The sequence below is a fragment of the Tachysurus fulvidraco genome, chromosome 12 (assembly GCF_022655615.1).
Source record: "Tachysurus fulvidraco isolate hzauxx_2018 chromosome 12, HZAU_PFXX_2.0, whole genome shotgun sequence".
In the NCBI taxonomy this organism is placed as follows: Eukaryota; Metazoa; Chordata; class Actinopteri; order Siluriformes; family Bagridae; genus Tachysurus; species Tachysurus fulvidraco.
The window spans coordinates 7,085,549-7,106,946 of NC_062529.1; the positions used below are offsets into that span (position 1 = coordinate 7,085,549).

General features: G+C 37.3%; 1 protein-coding gene across 1 annotated transcript; it reads left to right on the forward strand.

Annotated features, from left to right (window-relative positions):
- The first annotated feature begins 8,932 nt into the window (after positions 1–8,932).
- Positions 8,933–20,602, forward strand: g2e3 (G2/M-phase specific E3 ubiquitin protein ligase). Its single transcript, XM_027172831.2, has 15 exons — positions 8,933–9,153; positions 9,265–9,401; positions 9,575–9,672; positions 10,692–10,793; positions 10,938–11,062; positions 13,367–13,529; positions 13,617–13,723; positions 13,840–13,956; positions 14,438–14,562; positions 14,807–14,915; positions 15,056–15,354; positions 15,549–15,730; positions 15,922–16,094; positions 18,752–18,963; positions 19,109–20,602. The coding sequence occupies exons 2-15, from the start codon at positions 9,347–9,349 to the stop codon at positions 19,354–19,356; spliced, it is 2,115 nt and encodes a 704-aa protein (XP_027028632.1). The 5' UTR covers positions 8,933–9,153; positions 9,265–9,346; the 3' UTR covers positions 19,357–20,602.
- The last annotated feature ends 796 nt before the right edge of the window (positions 20,603–21,398 follow it).

The window sequence follows — 21,398 nt, forward strand, 5'->3', positions numbered from 1 at the left end:
TAGAATACAACAAGGCGTTTGGGTGGTTTTTCTGTTCCCAACCATTCATCTGGGCTTCTCAGTGTGACTTGCAGCAAATCATTCTACACAATTTACAGCTTTTACTGAAATATATTTCTCTCTTGGATTTATTGAGATTGTGTCCTGCTGTTTGTTTACAGTTATCAATAATGTCCTGGTCAGAAGAATTACACTCATCTGAGTGACACCAAAGTGTGTGAAACTATATACTGCATAGTCAAGTGGAATTGTGTAACCAGGAACAACTTATGAAATATGAGCATCAGTATAATTTCTGAGTTCATTATTAACACAAATTATGTTTCTCATTCCTGAACACTAATTATTATGCAATTCCAAACCTTTGTAAAGAAAAAGAAAAAAAAAAACACTTTGCCCCGCTCTAGCCTTTACTATTTGAGGTACCAACAAAAAGCCTGCACCATTTGACCAAAGTAGGCATGGCAGTTCATAAAAAAACTAATGTTTGCTCAAATACTGTGGCACAAGACCATTCCAGTTCTTGTAGTGTTTTTTTTAGTCAATGCAAAATTTGACTGGGAGCCTTGTCATGTGTTCATATCTCAGCATTTTAGTTAGGACTCTAGATACTGCATTCTGGACTAACTGGAGATTGTTTATATTCTTACTGGAACTTCCAAACAGTTACAATGATCCATCCTAGAGGCAAAAAAACATGAATGGGTGTATCTTCATCATGTAGTGACATCATATTTCTTATCTTAGCAAAAATTATGAGATATAACAAAGGCTAGCCTAGTGATATCAGCTACATGAGATTCAAATCAGAGACCAGAGTCAATAATCACACCAAGGTCTTTTATTGCTGCACATGATGAAACAGAAAGACCATCCAGTGTTACTCTCTAATCTGAAAGTGCTTCTGTCTTTTCAAAGATTAAGTAGAAGGAAGTTAATAAGCATCCACTGTTTAATGTCTTTTACCCATTTACAAATTATTTTACCCAGATCTATCATATATAATAAGAAAAGCAGTGGGCCTAAAACAGAACCTTGTGGAATACCGAACTTAACCTTGGTATGTGTAGAGTAACTGTTTATATCTACAAACTGATAATGATAAGTCAAATAAGACCTGAGCCAGGTGAGGGCTCTCCCCTTAACACCAACAGTGTTATCTAGCCTATCAAGTAGAATAGCATGGTCAATGGTATCAAAAGTTGCATTAAGATCAAGTAACACCAGCAAGGAATCACAACTGGTCAGTAACAGGTCATTTACCACTTTAACCAGTGTCTCTGTTCTAAGATGAGGCCTAAATCCTGGCTTATAGTTTGACAGCTGACAGGGGTTGAGTTCAGGTTTTTTATTTAGGGGCCTGTTTCATTTAATTGTCAGGTTTATAGTTAATAGTCTGACTTTTGTGCTTGATAGTTAATCCGATTCAAATAAATCAATAAAATAATTGAAATAAGTCATTACTGCTCCACATTGATTGTGTGTGCTTTTCTGCAGTGGTGTTATTCCTAGTTAACTTTGCTACAGTTTTAAATAAAAATTTAAGATTAGTTTTTATCTTTAATCATAGTTGAGAGATATGTTGGTCTAGAAGAGATTTCCTGTAGCTCAGGAAGCTTTCCTTTAGTGCTACTTAAAAAATGATAGCAATTTAGTTTGATGCCATTTACTTTCAAATTTTCTAGTGGTCTGTATTAAGGTGCTATAAACTGTAAAAATGTGATTCATAATTTATTCATAATGCTAAAATGAGATCAAGAGTTTGAACACCATTATGAATGGGTCCTATTACCAGTGATTAATGGACACAACTGCAGTTCTCAAAAGGTCTTTTGAATTATTAAAATTAGTTTTGTCTCCCAGAATTAGTGCTTTGTCTTGAGAAACAACAAGGTTTGGAATTATATCCGCAAATTCACAAGGGAATTCCGAGTTTGGCCCTGGGAATCCGTATATATATCGGGTCAACTTAATTAAAAACCTCGGTATTTAATACAATACCCACAAATACCTTCTGGCTTTATAGATTGTTACAAATACATATTTGCCTTCTTATACAAAGTTTCCACTATTTTTACTCATGTAAAACTAATGTAAAAATAAGTACAAGCATGTTTATATGATCTGGTACTTAACTAGTAGTGAAATAGTAGTGATCACTGGTTGAAATGGGATTTATGGTGTATTATGGAAGATATTGTGAACTATTGAAAGATTACAATTTCCACTGATACTTTGGATAAGAGTACAAATTCAAATACTGTATCAGTATCTATCCTTCTCTCCAGTCTACTTTCATCATGAATTCAAATGTCACACCCCCTCACTTCCCCTCACAATGCAGGCTTCCTTCTGTGGTTGCTATGAAACAATATTTTATTCTATCCCTCAGGATAATTCATTTACCCTGGGCATGCAAATATATGGACAATTAACCCCCTTTGTTTGCATAATAAATTTGGATATTTAATGGGAGCACATCCAACATGCAGGCACACAGTGCGTTGCAGAGAAACACAAAGCCGGGCCGCATTGTTCCGGGCGGAACGCCCTATCCACTGCAATCATTTGCTGCTACCTGATTTCAGTGAGAGAGAGAGAGAGAGAGAGCCAGGAAAGGGACGGTAAATTACCCCGAGCGCCATGCACTACTTTAATTACAGCCTTCAAGACAAGAGAAGGGCTCCATTGATGTGCAGATGAGGGTGGACTGCTGGATGGGGTGTTGAGCTGAAAAAGCCCATGTTTTGGTGATTCGCTGTCAAAAGAACAGCTGGTTTGCCATTTTTCTCTCAAATTAGATTTCAGCAAAGCAATGCAATGTGGAGCGTTCTGCGAGGGCGAAAATCTCAAAAGTTATTCCTCTTTTGCTTGTTCCCTCGCTTTTAACCATGAGCATTAGGGGGGAAAAAAGTCAATCCGGAGTTGTGTTAATTAGCCTAAGAGGAACGAGGAAGCAAACATCAGCATTCACTATGGGTTCAAAGGTTGAATTGAGATGTTCTTAGACAGGATGCCTTTTCAAATCTGGCTTTTCAGGTTTTTCATAATAGACAGTAATTCAGTATCAAATTGGCATATACCATTTTCATTCAATAATATATTCTAATCACTATTGGATATTCAAAATGAAACAACTAAGATCTGAATGAATAAATGAGTAGCAATAAAGTGTAATAATACGTAAAGTCGATAACAGTTCTTATAGCAGAGAGGTTTGGTGTGGCTGATGGGGCTGTTAAGCGGCAAAAAGTCGAGTTTAAAGGTATTATCTACAGCAGTGCAGAGCTCTGTGACATCAACAGCAAGTCGTGGTTCCAGGATAAATTATTGGGCTTGGTCAAGCACTAATTAATCAAAAAAAATGTCTGTCTTGCATTTTATTTCAAATGAATAATAAATAAAAATAGTCTAAATTTACTGAATTAAAAATATTGTGTCTATGTATAGATAGATAGATAGATAGATAGATAGATAGATAGATAGATAGATAGATAGATAGATAGATAGATAGATAGATAGATAGATAGACAGACTGACTGACCTTATCTAAACTTCAAGCAGAGTTACGATGATACAGCCACTGTGTCTTTTCCACAGCCTCGTATTTCCACTCCTGCCCTTTGTCTTTTAACATTTTTCTGATTAGCAGCCACATTCTATCACTCCACAGACAACTCAATTTTCATTCAGAGGGGGAGGGAGATGGGATGGTGACATCGAGGACCCCAGCGGGCCGGCTGCCGAAGCTGATAATTAGACTCAGCCGAACCGCCAGGGTCAAAGAGGCAGAATTATTTGGCTTGTGTAGACAGCAATTTCCCTAAGCCACACGAGAAAAGCCATCGCAAGCTGTTGCACATGTGCACCAGGGAAGCCTTCCGCCTGGGGTTGGAGTCCATCCTGTATTCCCTACAGAAATTCTAGTACTGAAAGTAACAACGAATGGGTGGGCTGTAGCATTTAATTTGACTCTTTCTGAGGGATCGTCCTGTCAATTTCCAGGACTAGTTCACAGCTCTGACACAGTTCAATAATCATGGCAGGCCTTTATTCCGTTTTTTTGTCTTCACAGCTCTTCATCTTCTTTTCTGAGGACAGAGCTGTGCATTGGGGTCACAACCTTCACTTAGCCTATCAAATGTGGGAGAATTTAATGATGAGGTTGCTGTCCCTTGTGCGTTGTACACATTCCAAACAAAAACTGGAGCAAAATGCCATCAGGATAAAATAGAGGGTCTTGGAAATAGGTGTAAGAAATATAGTGTGACTTGGCAGTTAGACAGAGGATTGTTCCATTCCTTCATACAAAATGCAAGAATTGATGGGTTGCCAGATTATGGCTCATAAACTGGAAAATGCTTAATCCTTTTGGGAAATAACCTTGAGCTGATGGATATAATTTGGCTTGTAGTCAAGAAGGTTTTAAACTGAATGGTTTGGAAACAGTCCATCCAGTTGGACTACAAAATGCCAGAATATTTTTATCTTGTCTTTAAAACCCTTGGAATGAGAATCAGTTCCTGCATGCCTAGTCCAACCCTGATTCTGTATAGTTTGCTAAACATTACAAAATTGACCCACTCAGATTTCATCTTCCTGTCAGGTGCACAGAAATAATTTTCAGTGTCAGTTTACAGTGCTTAATCTGTGTAGCACCTAATGAAAAAATCAGTACAATTAGTGCTATCACGATTGGATTTTTTTAACTCAAGTGGTTCTATGTTTACTTTTATGAGGCCTGCTGCTTGTCTCATACACCTAATGGCGTTCCGATAAATATTTTATGTTCAGCTACATATGTGCCATAACAGTGTTTCCTTGGACAAGGTAAATTAGTAAGGAAGACTATATGCCGCAATAACGTGTTGTTAATATCAGGATTCCCCCTTGCATTATGAGACCTCAACTTGTGAATATTCACCTCTTGTCAGGTGCAACAAAACAAGCAGAAGTTGGGAAAGTTGTGGCAAATTCTTCCAGGCAGCCTTTCCAGAGAAGTGTTTTTGTGAGACAAGAGCTGTCGCAGTGGCAGTGGATGCAAACAGGGGGACAGCTGTGTAATTATACTATTTTTACTGCCAGCAGCTCAGTGTGTGAGAGGAGAATTAGCATCACACCTGTGCATAATTGGCTAAATTAGCTTGCATAATGCCAACGCAGATCAGCATTGGCCGCTAGTGGGGGAGGGAGTAGTACATGGAGAATCTCAGGAGTTGTTTGGACTCCCCCTGGAATTTGAGTCAGAGTAAGAAAAGCACGGCCTGTAATCTTATAGCTCAGGCTGAGGGTGCATTTGAGGACCCCCTTCGCAAATGTTGTCAAACAATAGGCAAGTTGAGGCGCTGATCTAGATTTCGTAGATCTGTTTGAGCAGGAAAAAGAAGCAAACAACCCAGCACTTATTTGCTCTAATCCACTTTTCTGCTTCACTTAACAGTGAGGTCTTCAAAACAATTGCAATAGCTTTGAGAACAGCCCATAAATGCATTATACACACTTACACATATGATATGACTAATGGGTTAGGGTTAGGGTAACGTAATAAAATAATATAATATAGTGACAAAGAGGACGCTATCCAGCAGGCTGTATCGTTCTACTCTTTGTCAGAGAGTACACAACTTAGTTAACACTGCTGTCTACTGGTTTAGTTAAAATCTAGAATATCTAAAGCTTTCCTTATTACACATAAACTAACTTCATACAGAGGTTCATACCATGTACATTTCTTGCAGTGGTAACTTGATTGCTTACAGCATTGGATTAAAGATCTGGGCTAACAATCACAAAGTTGTTTCCAGCATCACCAAACAGTGCAAGAGAACAAAGGCCCCAAATCCTTCAAATGCTCAGTTATAATCTATACAGAACTATAAGACAGTAAATAACATAACAATGAAAGAAGCAGGCAAACTACACCTACACACCAAACTCCCAATGCCATTTAACCCTGTTTCATTTTGGGCATAACATTTAGGTAAGTTTGTGTTGATGGAAATGTTTATGTTTATGTAAGAAAGACATCCCAGAGTGAAAATCTGTAGTAGTGTGACATTGTCAATGTGTGGAAAAGCAGTGTGGTGCTCCATTTACATACTGCATCTCATTCAGGGTGAAACTCTGCATAGTGTTTCCAGGATACAACACAATCCTGAGCTGAATAAAGTGGGAACTGAAAGTGAATGAATGAATGATTGAATGAATGAATGAATGAATGAATGAATGAATGAATGAATGAATGAATGAACTACTCTCCCAAATGGTTTATAAATGTTATTACTGTTAATATCTTGCATTCTGAACACAAGCCTACCAGATGTTCTCTCTCTCTCTCTCTCTCTCTCTCTCTCTCTCTCTCTCTCTTTCTCTGTCTCTCTCACACACACACAAACACACACACACACACACACACACACACACACACACACACACACACACACACATACACACGCTCTCTCTGTGTCAAGATACACATGCTACTCCTGCAGTATCACTGTTCCTGACCATGTCTGCTCTCCAGACCTGTCTGATCCATTCTAACAGTTGAACAGTTGATAACAAAGCAGACATATTAAAACTAAAATTAAGTTCTTGTTTATGCAATTGCACTTTTTGACCATACAGTACATTTATAGAAGGGAAATTATTTTACAATAATATAATTTATAATCTGGTGTCATCTGCATGAGGATGGCTTCCCTTTTAAGTCACATCCCACATCTCAGCCCTAACCCTAAGTCAAGAAGCTTTTATTGTAATTTCATCCATACATAGCTGTTCCAGTAGTGTAATAAAACCTTTCTCCAGGACCATAGTGCTACATAAAACAACACAGAGCTCCATGAGACAACACAGAGCTATGGACTAAAAAGTAGTTGTACTATAGCCATATAAAATGCATCGTGTGCAAACTAGTGCAAGACAAAAGACAGTGCAAACTGACAATACTATACACTACAGGACAGGTACATAAAATAGCCACCAACCATTATAAAGTCTGTATTGACTATTGTGCCAATAAGAGGTATTGTATACAATAGGAGGATTTTTAAATCATATGTACAATTACAATAGCATGTTTTCTTGAATCTGGTTCCCCCTAATGAATATGATTCTTTCTAATAATATGACTTATTGGGAGTTTTTTCTTGCCACATAGGGATATGTACATTTTAAAACAGTTTATATTCTGAATGTATATATTTCTGTAAAATGTCTATTTTTAAAAACTGCATCTTTTTATTTTTTCTGTATACATTCTGTACATTATTCAATTTTATTTACATTACTGCACATGTCTCTGAAGTCAACTTACTTTGTTATATGTTATTAGATTTAATTATATTCTATTTTTATTATGTATATCTTTGGTTAGTTTGTTGTTGGTCTGTTTGCGGTTGCAATGTGGGACGAGGAGCTAAAGAAACATTTGACTACATCACATGTATGTAAATGTTTTTGACAAATAAAGAAGCTTGAATATCACAACAAAATATGTTTTTGTTTGTTGGTTGGTTGGTTTATTTCAAAATTACCAGTCAACTTTATTTTGTCTTACAAATTCAATGCTGTTCATGACCCCCGGTTGCAATTTTCTCTCATGGCTAAATAACAACACAGGGAAATTTCAGAAAAAAATGATCATAGCTACAATTTTTACAAGGGAGTAATATTAACATATTAAGAGAGTAATAAGTCTGCTGAACTGTTTATGTAGTGTTCTGTTATAGTCCCAAAAGTTCTTAAATGTTTCTTTTATTAAGCAGCATACTGTATATACTTTTATACTTTATATATGTAATTATATATTTATATTTGTATACTGTTCTGGAAGTAGACATTGTCTGGAAATGAATTAATAAGTAACTACAAAAGCTCTCTAGCTGGTGACTTCAATAAAGTTTGTTCCACATTCACAACTTCCTATTTATATAAATAAAGGTCCATATATTGTTTTACCATGGGTTATTTAAGCCTGCAGATAATATTCTCGATAAAATTTGCATTAAGCATTTTTAAAAAGAGTAAATTCCCCCAACAGAAATTGGATTGACTCTAATGGTGACTGTGTTGTTGAGCCTGAGTGTGAACGGTGTGAATTGTTGTGTTTTGTCTCCATCTACTGGACGTTACTGGTAGTGCTGCAAATTGGAGGCATTGTTCATTCATTCATTTTCTACCGCTTATCCGAACTATGGAGGCATTATGATGGAGTCAATTCGACTGTTTATTTGTTTTATCTTGTATTTTTCCAATAAGCAATGATAAACTATTACAAACAGAGGTGTTGGAAAGCATTGGCTGACTGGGTGTATGAAGGAAACTAAAAATTCAGTTTCATTTATTGGTGAAAAACGTCCGAAAAGATCAACACATCAGCTTGTAGATCTCACAAAACAATCGGATGATCACAGAGAACACAAGCCGGCTCTTAATAAACGATGAATATTAATAATTGCTCATTATTGTTAATAATTGTTTGTGCCTCGGTGCCCATTTTAGAGTCTCTTAAAATTAATTTAAATAGTAAATGAACCAAAATGATCGATTTCGTTCTGATTATCAGTTTTTGCAGCTGTGAAAATCCGGAATGAATATTTAAATTTTAAAACCTTTATTTTGATATTTTGTCGAGTGGATTGTATCCAATAAAAACAACGTGAGGCACTGCAATTGTTCCTATCTGTATTACTTTTTATTTAATATAAAAAATAATATTAAAAATGTTTCGTTTTAATTGCTAATTGTTTTAATTGTTTCGTTTTGAGTGTTAATTATGGTCCTCACGGGACCAAAGTTAATTTACAATGCGTTCACGCACGCACACACACACATCTTCTGCAGGACTTTTATTATGAATCTCTTTGACCCGGAAGCGGAATTAAGTACTGAGGTTTTTTTTTCCATGGAATGTTTCTGTTTGAATGTAGCCAATCAGAATCGGGCATGGGTTGGTTTTTCAAAGCAGAGGGATTTTCAAAAAAAAAATCTATTACGATAGTCTGCGTCTTCGCCAAAAGAACGTTTTATTTTTAACACATACTTTTTCGTATTTTATTTTATTTTCTTAACTCCGTACTTCGATCCATTATTGACGTCATTGCTCGGCTGATCAAAGCGCGTCGGTTTTGTCCGTTAAACGAGTGGCAGGTATTTAAACAGCTAGTGTTGTGTGAACAACCGTTACAACGGTTCTTACCTCTAGTCTGTTATTGTTAGTAAGTGACATGTAGTCAAATGTTTACTATTCATTACTACTAGAAACTTCTCTCAAAGTAACGTTAACGGACATCAGGCTGTCGTACAAACAAAACATTATTACCAGACGGTGGAAATCTTAACCATGAAGCCGCTGAAGAGGAACCGTGCTGTTGAACAAGATGGCTCCAACAATGAAAGTACGTGTTGTTCTTGTTTGTGCATAATTACTGTAGAAAAATAATACACAACTTTCCATACGCTCGTTTGCTACAACGTTCATTAGTTTACGCTTTAAAATCGGACACGATGAAGCTGACGGTGATTTTTCCAGCATTTGGCAACCAAAGTTTGGTCTGTTGTTTTTTTCTAGTCTGTGAGCTCTGCAAGCGTTGTGATGATTCCCCAGATAAATACGGACAGAAGATAACGCTGGAGGAACATAAACTCACTGTGCACTATTTTTGTTTGGTAAGGAACGGCATGTGTGTGTGGATAGAGTGGAAAAATGTCATGTGTTTTGGTTTTGCTGGATTCATTCTCTGCTGTTAAGAAAAGAAGTAAACAGCTATCTTACAGCAGGACTGTCAGAGAGCAGTTGTTGTGCTAATGGCTCTGTAGTTAAAGGCTCTAGATTATTGTCAGAGGGTTGGTGGTTCACATCCCAGCTCCACCAAGCCTCCACTGTCAGGACCTTGAGGCTCTTACACTACGTTCACATATGTGCTGCTGTGAGTAGATGTATGTGTGAACGTAAATCAGAGATCATTCCATTTCAACACCATTTCTGGTGACATGAGCATCAGTGACCGCTGATGACCAAACATGTCCAGTGACGATATGGAGTACTTTATTATCACCACATATACGTTACAGCACAGTGGAATTACTTTCTTCACGTATCCCAAACTGAGGAGGTTGGGGTCAGAGCACAGGGGCAGCTAAGATACAGCTCCCCTGGAGCAGGGAGGGTTAAGACCCCCCCATCAGTCAAAACTTGGCAGTGCTGGGTCTTTAACCCTGATCCTCTTCTCAACAGCCCAGAGCCTTAACCACTTGGGCCACCACTTCCCCATAAACCACCACTGCCAACAAAAACCCCCCATGAATGGAAAACACAATAGAAGTGAAAGCAGTACAGCACACACTGCTTCTCCTTCAACTCCTATATATGATTCACAAACATGCACACAATTTTTTAAATACAAATGCGCTCTCGCTAGAATATTTAATATTAACCGGACATGCCAGCCACTGATAAACATTATGTTTATTATTACAGGAAATCTCAGTATTTTTTTTTTAACTTGGCTTTGACCGAGTGCCATATTGCTGACCTGTTCTCTGACCCTGAATACTTACTAAGCTAATTTGTGAATATGCTAAATTTATTGTACTGTAATGTTTATGGGACAAATAAAGGCTGGGTCCTTGAGCATAAACGCATGAGTCACATGAGGAAATACAAACCCTTGCAAATCCTGTTGCAGCTGATGTCCAGTGGAATATTCCAGCGAGGAGAGGAACACGAAGGCATTCATGGGTTTCTGGTTGATGACATCAAAAAAGAGGTCTACAGATCTGCAAAGCTGGTAAATTGACATTCTTTAAGGAAGTATTTTCTTTATCTGCCATTTAAAGTGTGACATGGTAAATGATTACTGATGGAATATAAGACCATGCATAGAATAGAGTGTTTCTTTGAATAAGGCTTCATTTATTTTGTTTTAATGCAGCGGTGTATGGGCTGTAAAAAGCTTGGCGCTTCCATTGGCTGCTCCATCAAAAGATGTAGACAGATGGTCCACCTGCCTTGTGGAATAGAACAAGAGTTTATTTTCCAGTTTACTGACTTGTTTCCGTAAGTAACTAGGCTTTATTTCTATCCACAGAGTAAAAGTTACAAGCCATATTCTTCTCCATAAATGTATCTAATTAAACGTTTTCTTTAGTGTTCTGGGAAACATGTAAATATCTTTCATAGCTTCTGAAGGGCAGTATGAAATGAATGTGAATGTTTGTGAATGTGAATGCACCTTTTGTAACAGTTGTGTACGAGTCCCTCAATTGTTCTCGTGTGAAAAAATAGATCTCAAAATCATACAGCAACAGTTTTAAAAAAGGGGTCAAATATGCAAAAGATGCTGAAAAGCAAAGAATCTGCAGGACCTCATGATGAACGATCCCAAAACATAAAAACCAGGCAACAAAGCATGTGAGGGGATGCAAACTTATGAACTGGTTCATTGTTATTTTATCTTGTGGATTAAATGTAAAAATCATTATGTGAAACAGCTTATTCAGGGCAGAACTAAATAAATAAATAAACACTGCAATTTATAAGACCCTCCCATTATTTTCAGATTCAGCAAGGGGGATGTAAACATGTGTATACATATATAAATATAATATATTAATATTGTGTGTGTATACAGTATATGACCCAAAACATCAGGCTTTCACACAAGTCCCAAAAGCAGACAAAGTGAACAATCAAACAAAGTAGACTTATTATAGTTGGTCATTTTGTTATTCAGGAAAATGTTCCAATATAATATATCTGTGAGAGGCAGAAGTTTGCAAACCTCTAGGATTCGCATTTACTTTCATGGTCTATTTGATTTCAGTCAATGGGATGACAATCAGGTCCCCGTGAGTGCGTTTTAAAGAACAGATAAATCAAAGTCTGGTGTTCGTGCAGAATGTTTGTGGAAGTGGATCATGGCAAAAACAACTGAGTTTTCTGAGGCCTTAAGAAAAAGCGTGCTCATCAGACTGGAAAAGGTTACAAAAAGGGTTTTTGTACTCCACAAACCTATAGTCAGACAGATTCTGTACAAATGGAAGACATTTAAGACCTTTGGCACATTCCCAGAAATGGTCAACCAACAAAGATCACTCCAAAAGCAGGACATGTAATAGTCTGTTGGGTCAGAAAGGAATACAGGGTAACTTCTAAGTAACTAAAGAGCTAATGTTAATGTTCATGAGTCTGCCATCAGGTGAATACTGAACAACCTTGGTGTGCAAGGCAGACTTGCAAGGAGAAAACCACTACTCTCCAAAAAGAACATTTAGTTTGCTAAAGATCATGTGGACAAGCCAGAGGACTATTGGAAATTGGACATTTTTGTAGGAATGAGACCAAAATAGAACATTTTGGTTTAAAAGGAAAAGGCTTATTTTTGGAGAAAGGAAAGTACTGAATTGCAGCATAAGAACCTCATACCTTCTGTGAAACATGTTGGTGGTAGTATCATGCTTTTGGACCATATTGCTGCATCTGGAGGACAGCTTGCCATCATTGATGGAGCAGTGTATTCAGAATTATACCAGTGAATTCTAACGGAAAATGGCAGGACAGGTCCGGGAACTGCATCTCAAGAGAAAATGGGCCTTACACCATAACGACAAGCACTCAAGTCTGTGTACCAAAGAATGATTAAAGAGGAACAAAGTTATTGTTTTAGAATGGCGAAGTCAAAGTCCTGAGCTTAATCCAAAAGAAAAATTGTTGAAGCACCTGAAGCAAGCAGTTCATGTGAGGACACCGATCAAAATCTGAGTGTTGAAGCTGTTCTGTAGCTACTGAGGAATGGGATAAAATTCTCCCAAGATATTGTGCAGGACTGATCAACAGTTACTGCACACTTTACTTGCAGTTATTGCTTCACAAGGCTTCACATCAGATACCGAAATCAATGGTTGACATACTTTTAAGGCTCACAGATATGTAATATTGGAACATTTTGGAAAGGTGAAAGGTACAAGAAACATTTCATATCTACTTTTACTGAAGTATTCAACTGCTTTCTGATGTGATTTGACTCACAGAACCCTGCAAAAATTGCATTAATGCGGACGTTTCCATCCTGGTGCATTATTAGCTTAATTAACTACTGTAATTATTATGTACAACCTGATATTCCAAATTCAAACTTACTGGGAACAAATTCTGTTACAAATTGTGTCAACAGATTTACTTATGTTGCTGTCTGGAATGAGACATTTGTCTGTTTAATAAATGTTTTTTTTTTATTCTAAACATTACATTAATGTTGTAATAGTGCCTAATGAGTTGTGTGAGTATATTTGTTGAAATAAAGTGAAGGGATTTAAACATGAATGCATTTGTTCATGTGAACATGGTATTTCTTTTTATCAGATCTTTTTGTAGAAAGCATCGTCCCACTCAGATCTGCTCTTCCAGCCCCACTCTGCCTCTGTCCTGCTCCATCTGCTTAGAACCCATAAAGCCTGTTCTCTCCTACTCTGTGCTCAAGTGCCCTGCTTGTCACGGAAGCTGGTTTCATAGGGACTGTGTTCAGGTAAATCTACCACAAATTTTTAAATGTTCACTTATTCTACCACTGCTGGGGTCTTAAAAGTTTCTAAGCTGATTTTACTTTTCACAGAGCCAGGCACACAGCGCTGCCTTGTATTTCTTCAGATGTACGCTATGCAACAACTCCAACCAGTTCCAGCAGGAAATGCTCAGGATGGGAATACACATACCAGAAAGGTATACCGTTTCTTTATTCAGCAAAACAATAATGTTTACAAGTTCTACACATTTGAAATATCAGACTCTCACCAGCCTTTAACTTTCGTGGAATCAAATCCATTTCTGTCTTTTAGAGATGCGTCGTGGGAGTTGGAAGAGAATGCTTACGGGGACCTGTTACAGGTCTATGAGCACTGCGATGCTGTTAAATGTTTCTGTGAAAAAGGTCGCAGTTACAACGCACAGTCAGGGTAAGCAAAAAGGCACGTGATTTAAAAAGGATGAATCCTTTTATGTTTGTTTGCACTGAGGCAATCTGGTTTCTTTTGCGTTAAACCTGCAGTTCCAAAATGTTTATTGGCTTAAAAATTAATACATTTTGCACACTTTGTTTGGCACTGCAAAGGTGGTGCAAACCCTGCTTCAGAGGGTAGTTCAATTTTCCAAGGTCAAAAGCTTTGCTAACCCTGTTTCAAAATTACAAGTGTGAAACGTCCCTCTACCCAGCATTAAAGTTAAAGTTTAGAACAACGATAACCCGGACTTATGCACAATATGAAAATGTTCTACATATTCTGTATGTATTTTTAGAATCATGTCCATGGTAAAAAAAAAAAAATCTTTCCAAAAGTTTAAGAATGTTCTGATCTATGAATCAAGTGATTTAAATTGCTCACAAATCTATATAGCCATTCATAAAACTAAACACCGCTTCTTTCTTTGGTTTAATAGGTTTTTTGTGATTGTACGTTGTACATTTTGCGGCTCCAGTGGAACGCATCGAAAATGTTCTTCTCTCAAGCTTTACGATACCAACTGGAGTTGTGATGATTGCAAGGCTGCTGTAGAAGGAACAGGTAAGCTAAAGCAAACTACCAATCAGCCATATTGTGTTCTATTCCTCAAAGTGCTGGTTTTTTCCCTCGATGGGGGATAAATAGTGTTTAGGATGAAATATTTGTTCCAGCTTTCTAGTCTCTAACAATCTATAACTTCTAACAATCTAGCACTGGATGATTGTCATGTCTGACTTCTGAATAACAAGAAATTTTTTTAACTTGAATGTAAACTTAATGATGACTACCTTTTGGTTTGTAACAGTGTCTACATTGCCAAACCATGTTAAGTCACCGCTAGCAGAGAGGCAAGAGAAGAAAAGGCTGATTAAAAGATGTCTCTCCAGCATTCGCTCATCGTTCATCTCTAAAAGGTAGCAGTAAAGCATGGCACTTTGTTTGATCTGGTTCATTCCAGTTTGCTTTCTCAATATCTCAATATTATTTGCTCAGAAATAAATGTTATTTTTAAGAATGATCGAAGGTTTCATAGTAGATTGTTTATCCACATCAGGTTCTGCATGGACGCAAGTCCCTCTGAGATCTTAAGGAATCTGGCATCTCAAATATCAACGCAGCAGATCACAGAAGTGCAGGTGAAAAACGATGGGGTGCTTGAAGCAGCCCTTCAGGCTGTTCGGCAGGGTGACTTCGACCCCTGCCACACACTGTCCGTGAGCTTTAACAGAGAAAAGCAGAGCCAAACGGTGGGCACACAGCGCCGCTTCCTCAGACTCCTCCTGCAGCAATTAAGGGACTCCGGGATCTTTGAAGGAACTCACAACAGCAAAATCCTGGCTCTCAACTCACAAGGTATGAGAACATAATACATTTATGAAATAATTTCCTTCAGATTTCATGATTTCACTTCGCAACGCAGTATTTGAGCTCTACTCATGTTTAGATTCAGTAATATCTGTAAACGGTTCCAGCCACCACACCTGTAACAGATTAGCCTAATTCAAATATCGAGGGTGACTCTTTAATACCAGCGATCTTGTGTGCAGCTCTGAGAAATGATCTGTATTTCGAGATTGGAAGTCTGCTGGCTTTTTCTCTCGTTCATGGCGGTCCTCCAGTGGCCTTCTTCTCTCGTGCACTCTACTATAGCTTGTTTCATTACCCCACTGACTACAACTTCACTGCTGAAGACCTGGGAGATGTCATGCTAAAAGACACAGTTACAAAGGTACATCTTACAGTCTATCATTATAGAAAAAAATTCTAATATATACACCTTGGTGCTCGCTCTCTCTCTCTCTCTCTTCCTCTCTCTCATTCATATATACTGTATATATGTGTGTATGTGTATGTATGCATACATACATATATATAAATTTTCCCCTCGTGTATTAATAAAGCTATTCTAATATGTTTTAGATAGAGAACTCAAGCTCTTTAAAGGAACTGAGAAGAGTGGTGCAGTCCATGATGGAATATTTGCAAGTAGCAGGCTGCTGGAGAAAGATCACTAAACTGTCTGACAAACATCTGCTGATGGAAGACATTCTAAACTTTTACTTCATTATAAGAATGCAGTTACCTCTTCAAAGGTTGGTCACGCAAACCACAAAACTTTTATATAAGTGGATATAAACAGTTTATCAGTTTAACACGAACACATTGTTAAAGTTACATTTTACGTTTAATAAGTAATAGGGCTGGGACGATTTACTAATCTGGCGATTCAATACTATCCCGATACTTTTGTGCCGATTCAATACATATTGCGATTCTGTAGCTATTGTGATTCATTGTTTAAATTGTGATTTTTGTTTGCTTAATAAAGATTAGACAATGGCAAATACTTGATCATACCCTTAAAGAGACTGTATGAGTTATATTAACAAAAACAATGCATCACATCTTTCTGAATTTTTATTTCAGGAGCATACACATACATAGTGCATAAAGAACCTTGAACCATAAAACTTTCAAGTACCAAAAACTTGAATATAATATTTGAATGTGCAACAAAATAACTAAAAACAATACTCTCTGAAATAAAATAAGTGCTGTTAAACTGTTCCAATAAATAACAATAAATAAAAATGCTCCGGAACAATTTATTTAAAATTGAAATAGATTTATATAAAGATTTATTTATTTACGGGCTGTCAGGGTTACATAGGACTCTGTAGCTCGCGATGCGACTCATTGAGCTTTGCTTAAACGTTTTTTTTACTTCTGACGCAACCTCGTCATAGATTTTAGGCACGACTGTGTCTGCGAAAAGCTTCCTCGATGGAATAACGTACCTCCGCTCCAAAGTATGGGTCATATTTCGAAAACCTGCATTTTCCACAACGCTATAAGGTCGAATGTCTTTGCAGATAAAAAGAGCAATCGACTCTGTGATGCGTTTTGCCTTCTCCGAAGTGCATGGTAATTTACTCAATGTCACATCCAGAGTTTGTTGAGACGCTGCAGGTTGTTTGGCGTTCAGCCTGAAATTCGCTATCAAATTCGCTATAAAAAATATGCTATCACTTTATGGCAGAGTTTGCATACCGTTTTAGTCATGTCCAGTGCAGCTCTTCCTGCCAGTGTGTAAACTGGCAGGTTTCCACACTTGTGATTTAAAACGTGAAGGTGCAGAAACAATTCTCAAAGAGGTTTGCTCCCCTCCCTCTGCCATGGTTTAGCTTTCTTGCGCCAGCTTAAAACGGATACGACGTCGTCTAATACAGACAACAACAAAATATGTTTCGCCCTCTGTTGGAATAAAAGCGATAACGTCTTCCCGCCACCTCTCTGGAAAAGTAAAAAAATTAAATATATATCGATTCTGAGCCAAACAAATCGATCTCAAAATCGTTTTTAAAAAGAATCACGATAGTTTGGTGAATCGATTTTTTCTCCCACCCCTAATAAGTAATTTCTTATAGCACATCTTTATGTGGCAATTTTATTCTACTCTTACTTGCAAAATTGCTCCAGATCTATGAAATTACAATGAGCTTTCCTGTCAACACTACTCTTTAAGTCATTCCAAAGGTTTTCAGTAAGATTTAGACTTGACCTCTGAGCCTTTACAAACACCATCCTCTTCTGGAGCCATTCCTTTTACGATTTGGACTTTGGAAGGTGAAATATATATATATATTCAACTTCAACTGTCTAACAGAAGCCTGTAGGTTTTTGGCCAAACTACTAGTAGATTTTAGTCCTATCCATGATTCCTTCTGTCTTGTTGACTACAGCCTCACTTCCAGAAGAAGAAGCCTTATAGCATGATGTTGCCACCACCATGCTTCACCAAGGGTATGGTCTACAGAAACAACTGATAAATTTTGGGAGTTCATCAGAATCACCTCATTAATGAATATGTATGATTTTCTTTTGAACAGGAGTCTGAATGTGATTAATGTGTTCTGAGCAAAATCATATTCCCCATTATGTAACCAATCAGGATGATTTCTTTTTCCTCTCCCTTTACATTATTAAACATTATTCTATTAGCCGAGGGACACGGTGGCTTAGTGGTTAGTACGTTCGCCTCACACCTCCAGGGTTGGGGTTCGATTCCCGCCTCCGCCTTGTGTGTGTGGAGTTTGCATGTTCTCCCCGTGCCTCGGGGGTTTCCTCCTCCGGTCCAAAGACATGCATGGTAGGTTGATTGGCATCTCTAGAAAAATTGTCCGTAGTGTGTGTGTGCCCTGCGATGGGTTGGCACTCCGTCCAGGGTGTATCCTGCCTTGATGCTCGATGACGCCTGAGATAGGCACAGGCTCCCCGTGACCCGATGTAGTTCGGATAAGCGGTAGAAAATGAATGAATGAATAAATGAATTATTCTATTAGGTTTCATGTAGACTTTCTTGGTTGGTATGTCATGTTAAAGGTGGAAAATGATCTACCAAAATTTCAATGCCCACTATATGTGAATATTATAATTCTTGTGTTTATAAATCAGAAGTTGATTGGGACAAACAGATTGTTTAATCTGATTAAATGTTATTTGTTTCTTTTTAAGGGTGCAAATGTTCAGTGAGGTACACAACAGGGTGATAATGGGTGTCTGCAATGTGTAAAATGCTAAGACTGTTTGCCCAATGATTCTGGAGGGCACCATGTAGCCAAAGGGTCTTTCCTATAAATAACTGTCGGTCCTGTGACATGACCTCCTGTCATACAAAGGGCTTTTTTGTTTTGTTGATCCTTTGTAATAATTTAAATATAAACAAATTTCTTTGCTTTGCTTTTTCTAGATTCCGTGAAGGCCTTAAAACATTGGGTGTGTTTGATCGAGTTCAGGCATGTCCAGAGGCCTTCTGTCCAGTTTTTTGTGGCCCAGTAGAACCGATGACTGCAGACACTGTGCTTTCCCTTTTCACTGCTCGTTTCTCTGAGGAAGAAGAAAAGAAAGCAAAAGAAAATGTGACACTAGGTTTCTGGAAGCAATACCTACATCAGTGTGAAGGTTTGTTTTTTGCTATTTCTTTTAACCTTTTTTAATTAGTTCATAATTGAGCTTAAACAATCTAACTTGAGAATTCATTATTGATTGTCATGTTTTATGAACAAAGACATTTAAATTGCACTTTTCATCTTCTCTTTTATGCCAGATGGACAATGTGCTGCATCACTAGAGGACGTTCTTATATTTGCCACTGGTACTGATGAGGTTCCTGCCATGAGCTTCGACCAACCTCCTTCATTATCATTTTTTGTGCCTCTGGAACCTTCCTTTGCCTTTCCTCAAAGTCGAACTGAAACAAACCACCTCATTCTGCCTGTGCTCTCCTCTTATGAGGTCTTCAAGAAGTACATGGAATATGCTGTGTGTCAGATCTCTGTAATGCAGGGCATGTGAACTCTTCTCTGAACATTTAATGACTCAAAATTTAATTTTTTTTTAAATTGTATTTGTGCTTATAACAAATATGTGTCAAAAACGGTTAACAAGGACATATGGCCTAGACGAAAGGTTCTGGACACCTGAATATTACACATGCTTTTTTAAAATCCTATTTCAGACATAATTCCTATTACAGTCAAATGCTGTAAATATAGTCACATCTTTACTTATAATATCTTACTTTTCTGGGAAAGCTTTCCACTAGTTTGCTTGTGTATGGATATGAAGGGCAGGTGTCATAAAACGTACAGTTTTTGTTAGTTTTATAAATAGTATAGGCCTTTTAGCTCCTTTTGCTGTTTTTAATCTGCTTACCTTGTAAAATAATGTTCATATCCCAAGTGTCATTCATTATATATACCTGCAGGATCATTGCTTATTCTTTCGTGCTGATGATTACAGTTGAGCTTACAGTCATAATTTCAGATATTCTGAAGCTGATTTCATCATCCATACTTTTCATTCTTCTGAATGGAAGCCATTTCTCCCCAAGCAATATCCAAGTTCAGGTTGGGACAGTGTTTAATAATTAGTAGGACATTTAGGGGGTATAGTACAGGCATTAAAGCTTTTGAGACCTACACAGTTAAAGTAGAATTACGAAGCTTTACTGGATTTAAAAAGTAATCTGGTTGAATATTTTTCCGTAATGGAAAAGTATTTACTGTTTTATACAGTGTAAACACTAGATTGAATTCTTGTAGCGAACCCAACGTGAATATTTGACATGATCATTTCCATCGGATGATAAGTATTGTGTAAACAGTAGCAGAAATTGGGATGGTGCACTTCTGCCTGGTGTGAAAGAAAGAGTGGTCAGTTATTTACGAGTCAATTGTGGGAATAAAATGGTATGCTCTCAGCTCAATTCAGTGTAGTCTAAAGACTAATTATAATTCTATTTCACCTATGGCAAAGCAAGGCAAATAAAAGCCTCATGTAATTTCCGTTACTCCTTTAACCTGGTCGTGCTGTTTCTTAGGTTCTATCACTGAACACTGGCTGTGAAGGTGGTGAATCAGTCAATTGCAGGGCATGATCCACAATTAATTTAATTCATACACAACTATGAATGTTCTTGGGAGGTAGGAGGAAAACTAATAACCCACACAAGGCACATGATGGCAAGGGTAGCTCAGGACTGCTAAAAAAAGAAAAAGTTTTGTTTTTTTGGAAGCATAATGATTTACAAGTAGTGTAACAAAAAAAAAAACATTCAAAAATGCACTGATAATCTGTTCTGGACATTAGGATGTATGGTTTTCTGTTTTCTTTTAGCATTTAGGTTTTTTGTTTGTTTGTTTGTTAAATCTGAAATGAACATTTGTTCTTCTGCTTCTTCTGATATCTTAAAGCATGTAAACAAAATTATATTCATGCCATTTATTTATTAAATATTTCCATTTCTTATATTCAGTGTTTTACAAAATGCTTGGGTTCTCTGCAAGTATCAGAAAGCTATTTAATGTAATTATTAAGAAAACTACTAAAACGATAAGTTAGGTAAGAATTGGTTTTGTGGGTTTTTATGATGCATGCTGTTCAAGGAAGGAGACGGGTGAAGCAGCGTCTGTTCTTTGGGGGACCTCAGTGTTATATAATTTGGAGTTTAATGCCTGGTGACATCCACAGTCAAATACCTGTTACTAGGCCACACACATAACAGAGGATCAATTAGAAATAGTGATGTGAAGTCACCTTGTGATACAAACACCTAGCATGAGCAACAATTAGCATTTTCGTTTACACATTTTTTTAATACTGTTTTCACCTTTAAGAAACTCCACACAGTTCTTTATGAACACTCAGAAAAGTAACTGATTGTCAGAGCACCAGTTAATGAGATGCTCTTTCATAATGAACACTGTCATTTATAAAATAATTGAACTGAGAAAACACTAACGGAAGATCAGAAGTTCACAAGGAGATATACAATATTTATAGGCAAAATATCAAGGAAAGAATTTGTGTTAGATTTATTATCAGCTCATAAACTA

Bases quoted from the DNA above. Each gene is read 5' to 3' on its own strand.
- g2e3 (XM_027172831.2), top strand. From the start codon at position 9,347: ATGAAGCCGCTGAAGAGGAACCGTGCTGTTGAACAAGATGGCTCCAAC. The intron at 9,402-9,574 runs GTACGTGTTGTT...GTTTTTTTCTAG, and splicing joins AGATGGCTCCAACAATGAAA to TCTGTGAGCTCTGCAAGCGT. The intron at 10,794-10,937 runs GTAAATTGACAT...GTTTTAATGCAG, and splicing joins TCTACAGATCTGCAAAGCTG to CGGTGTATGGGCTGTAAAAA.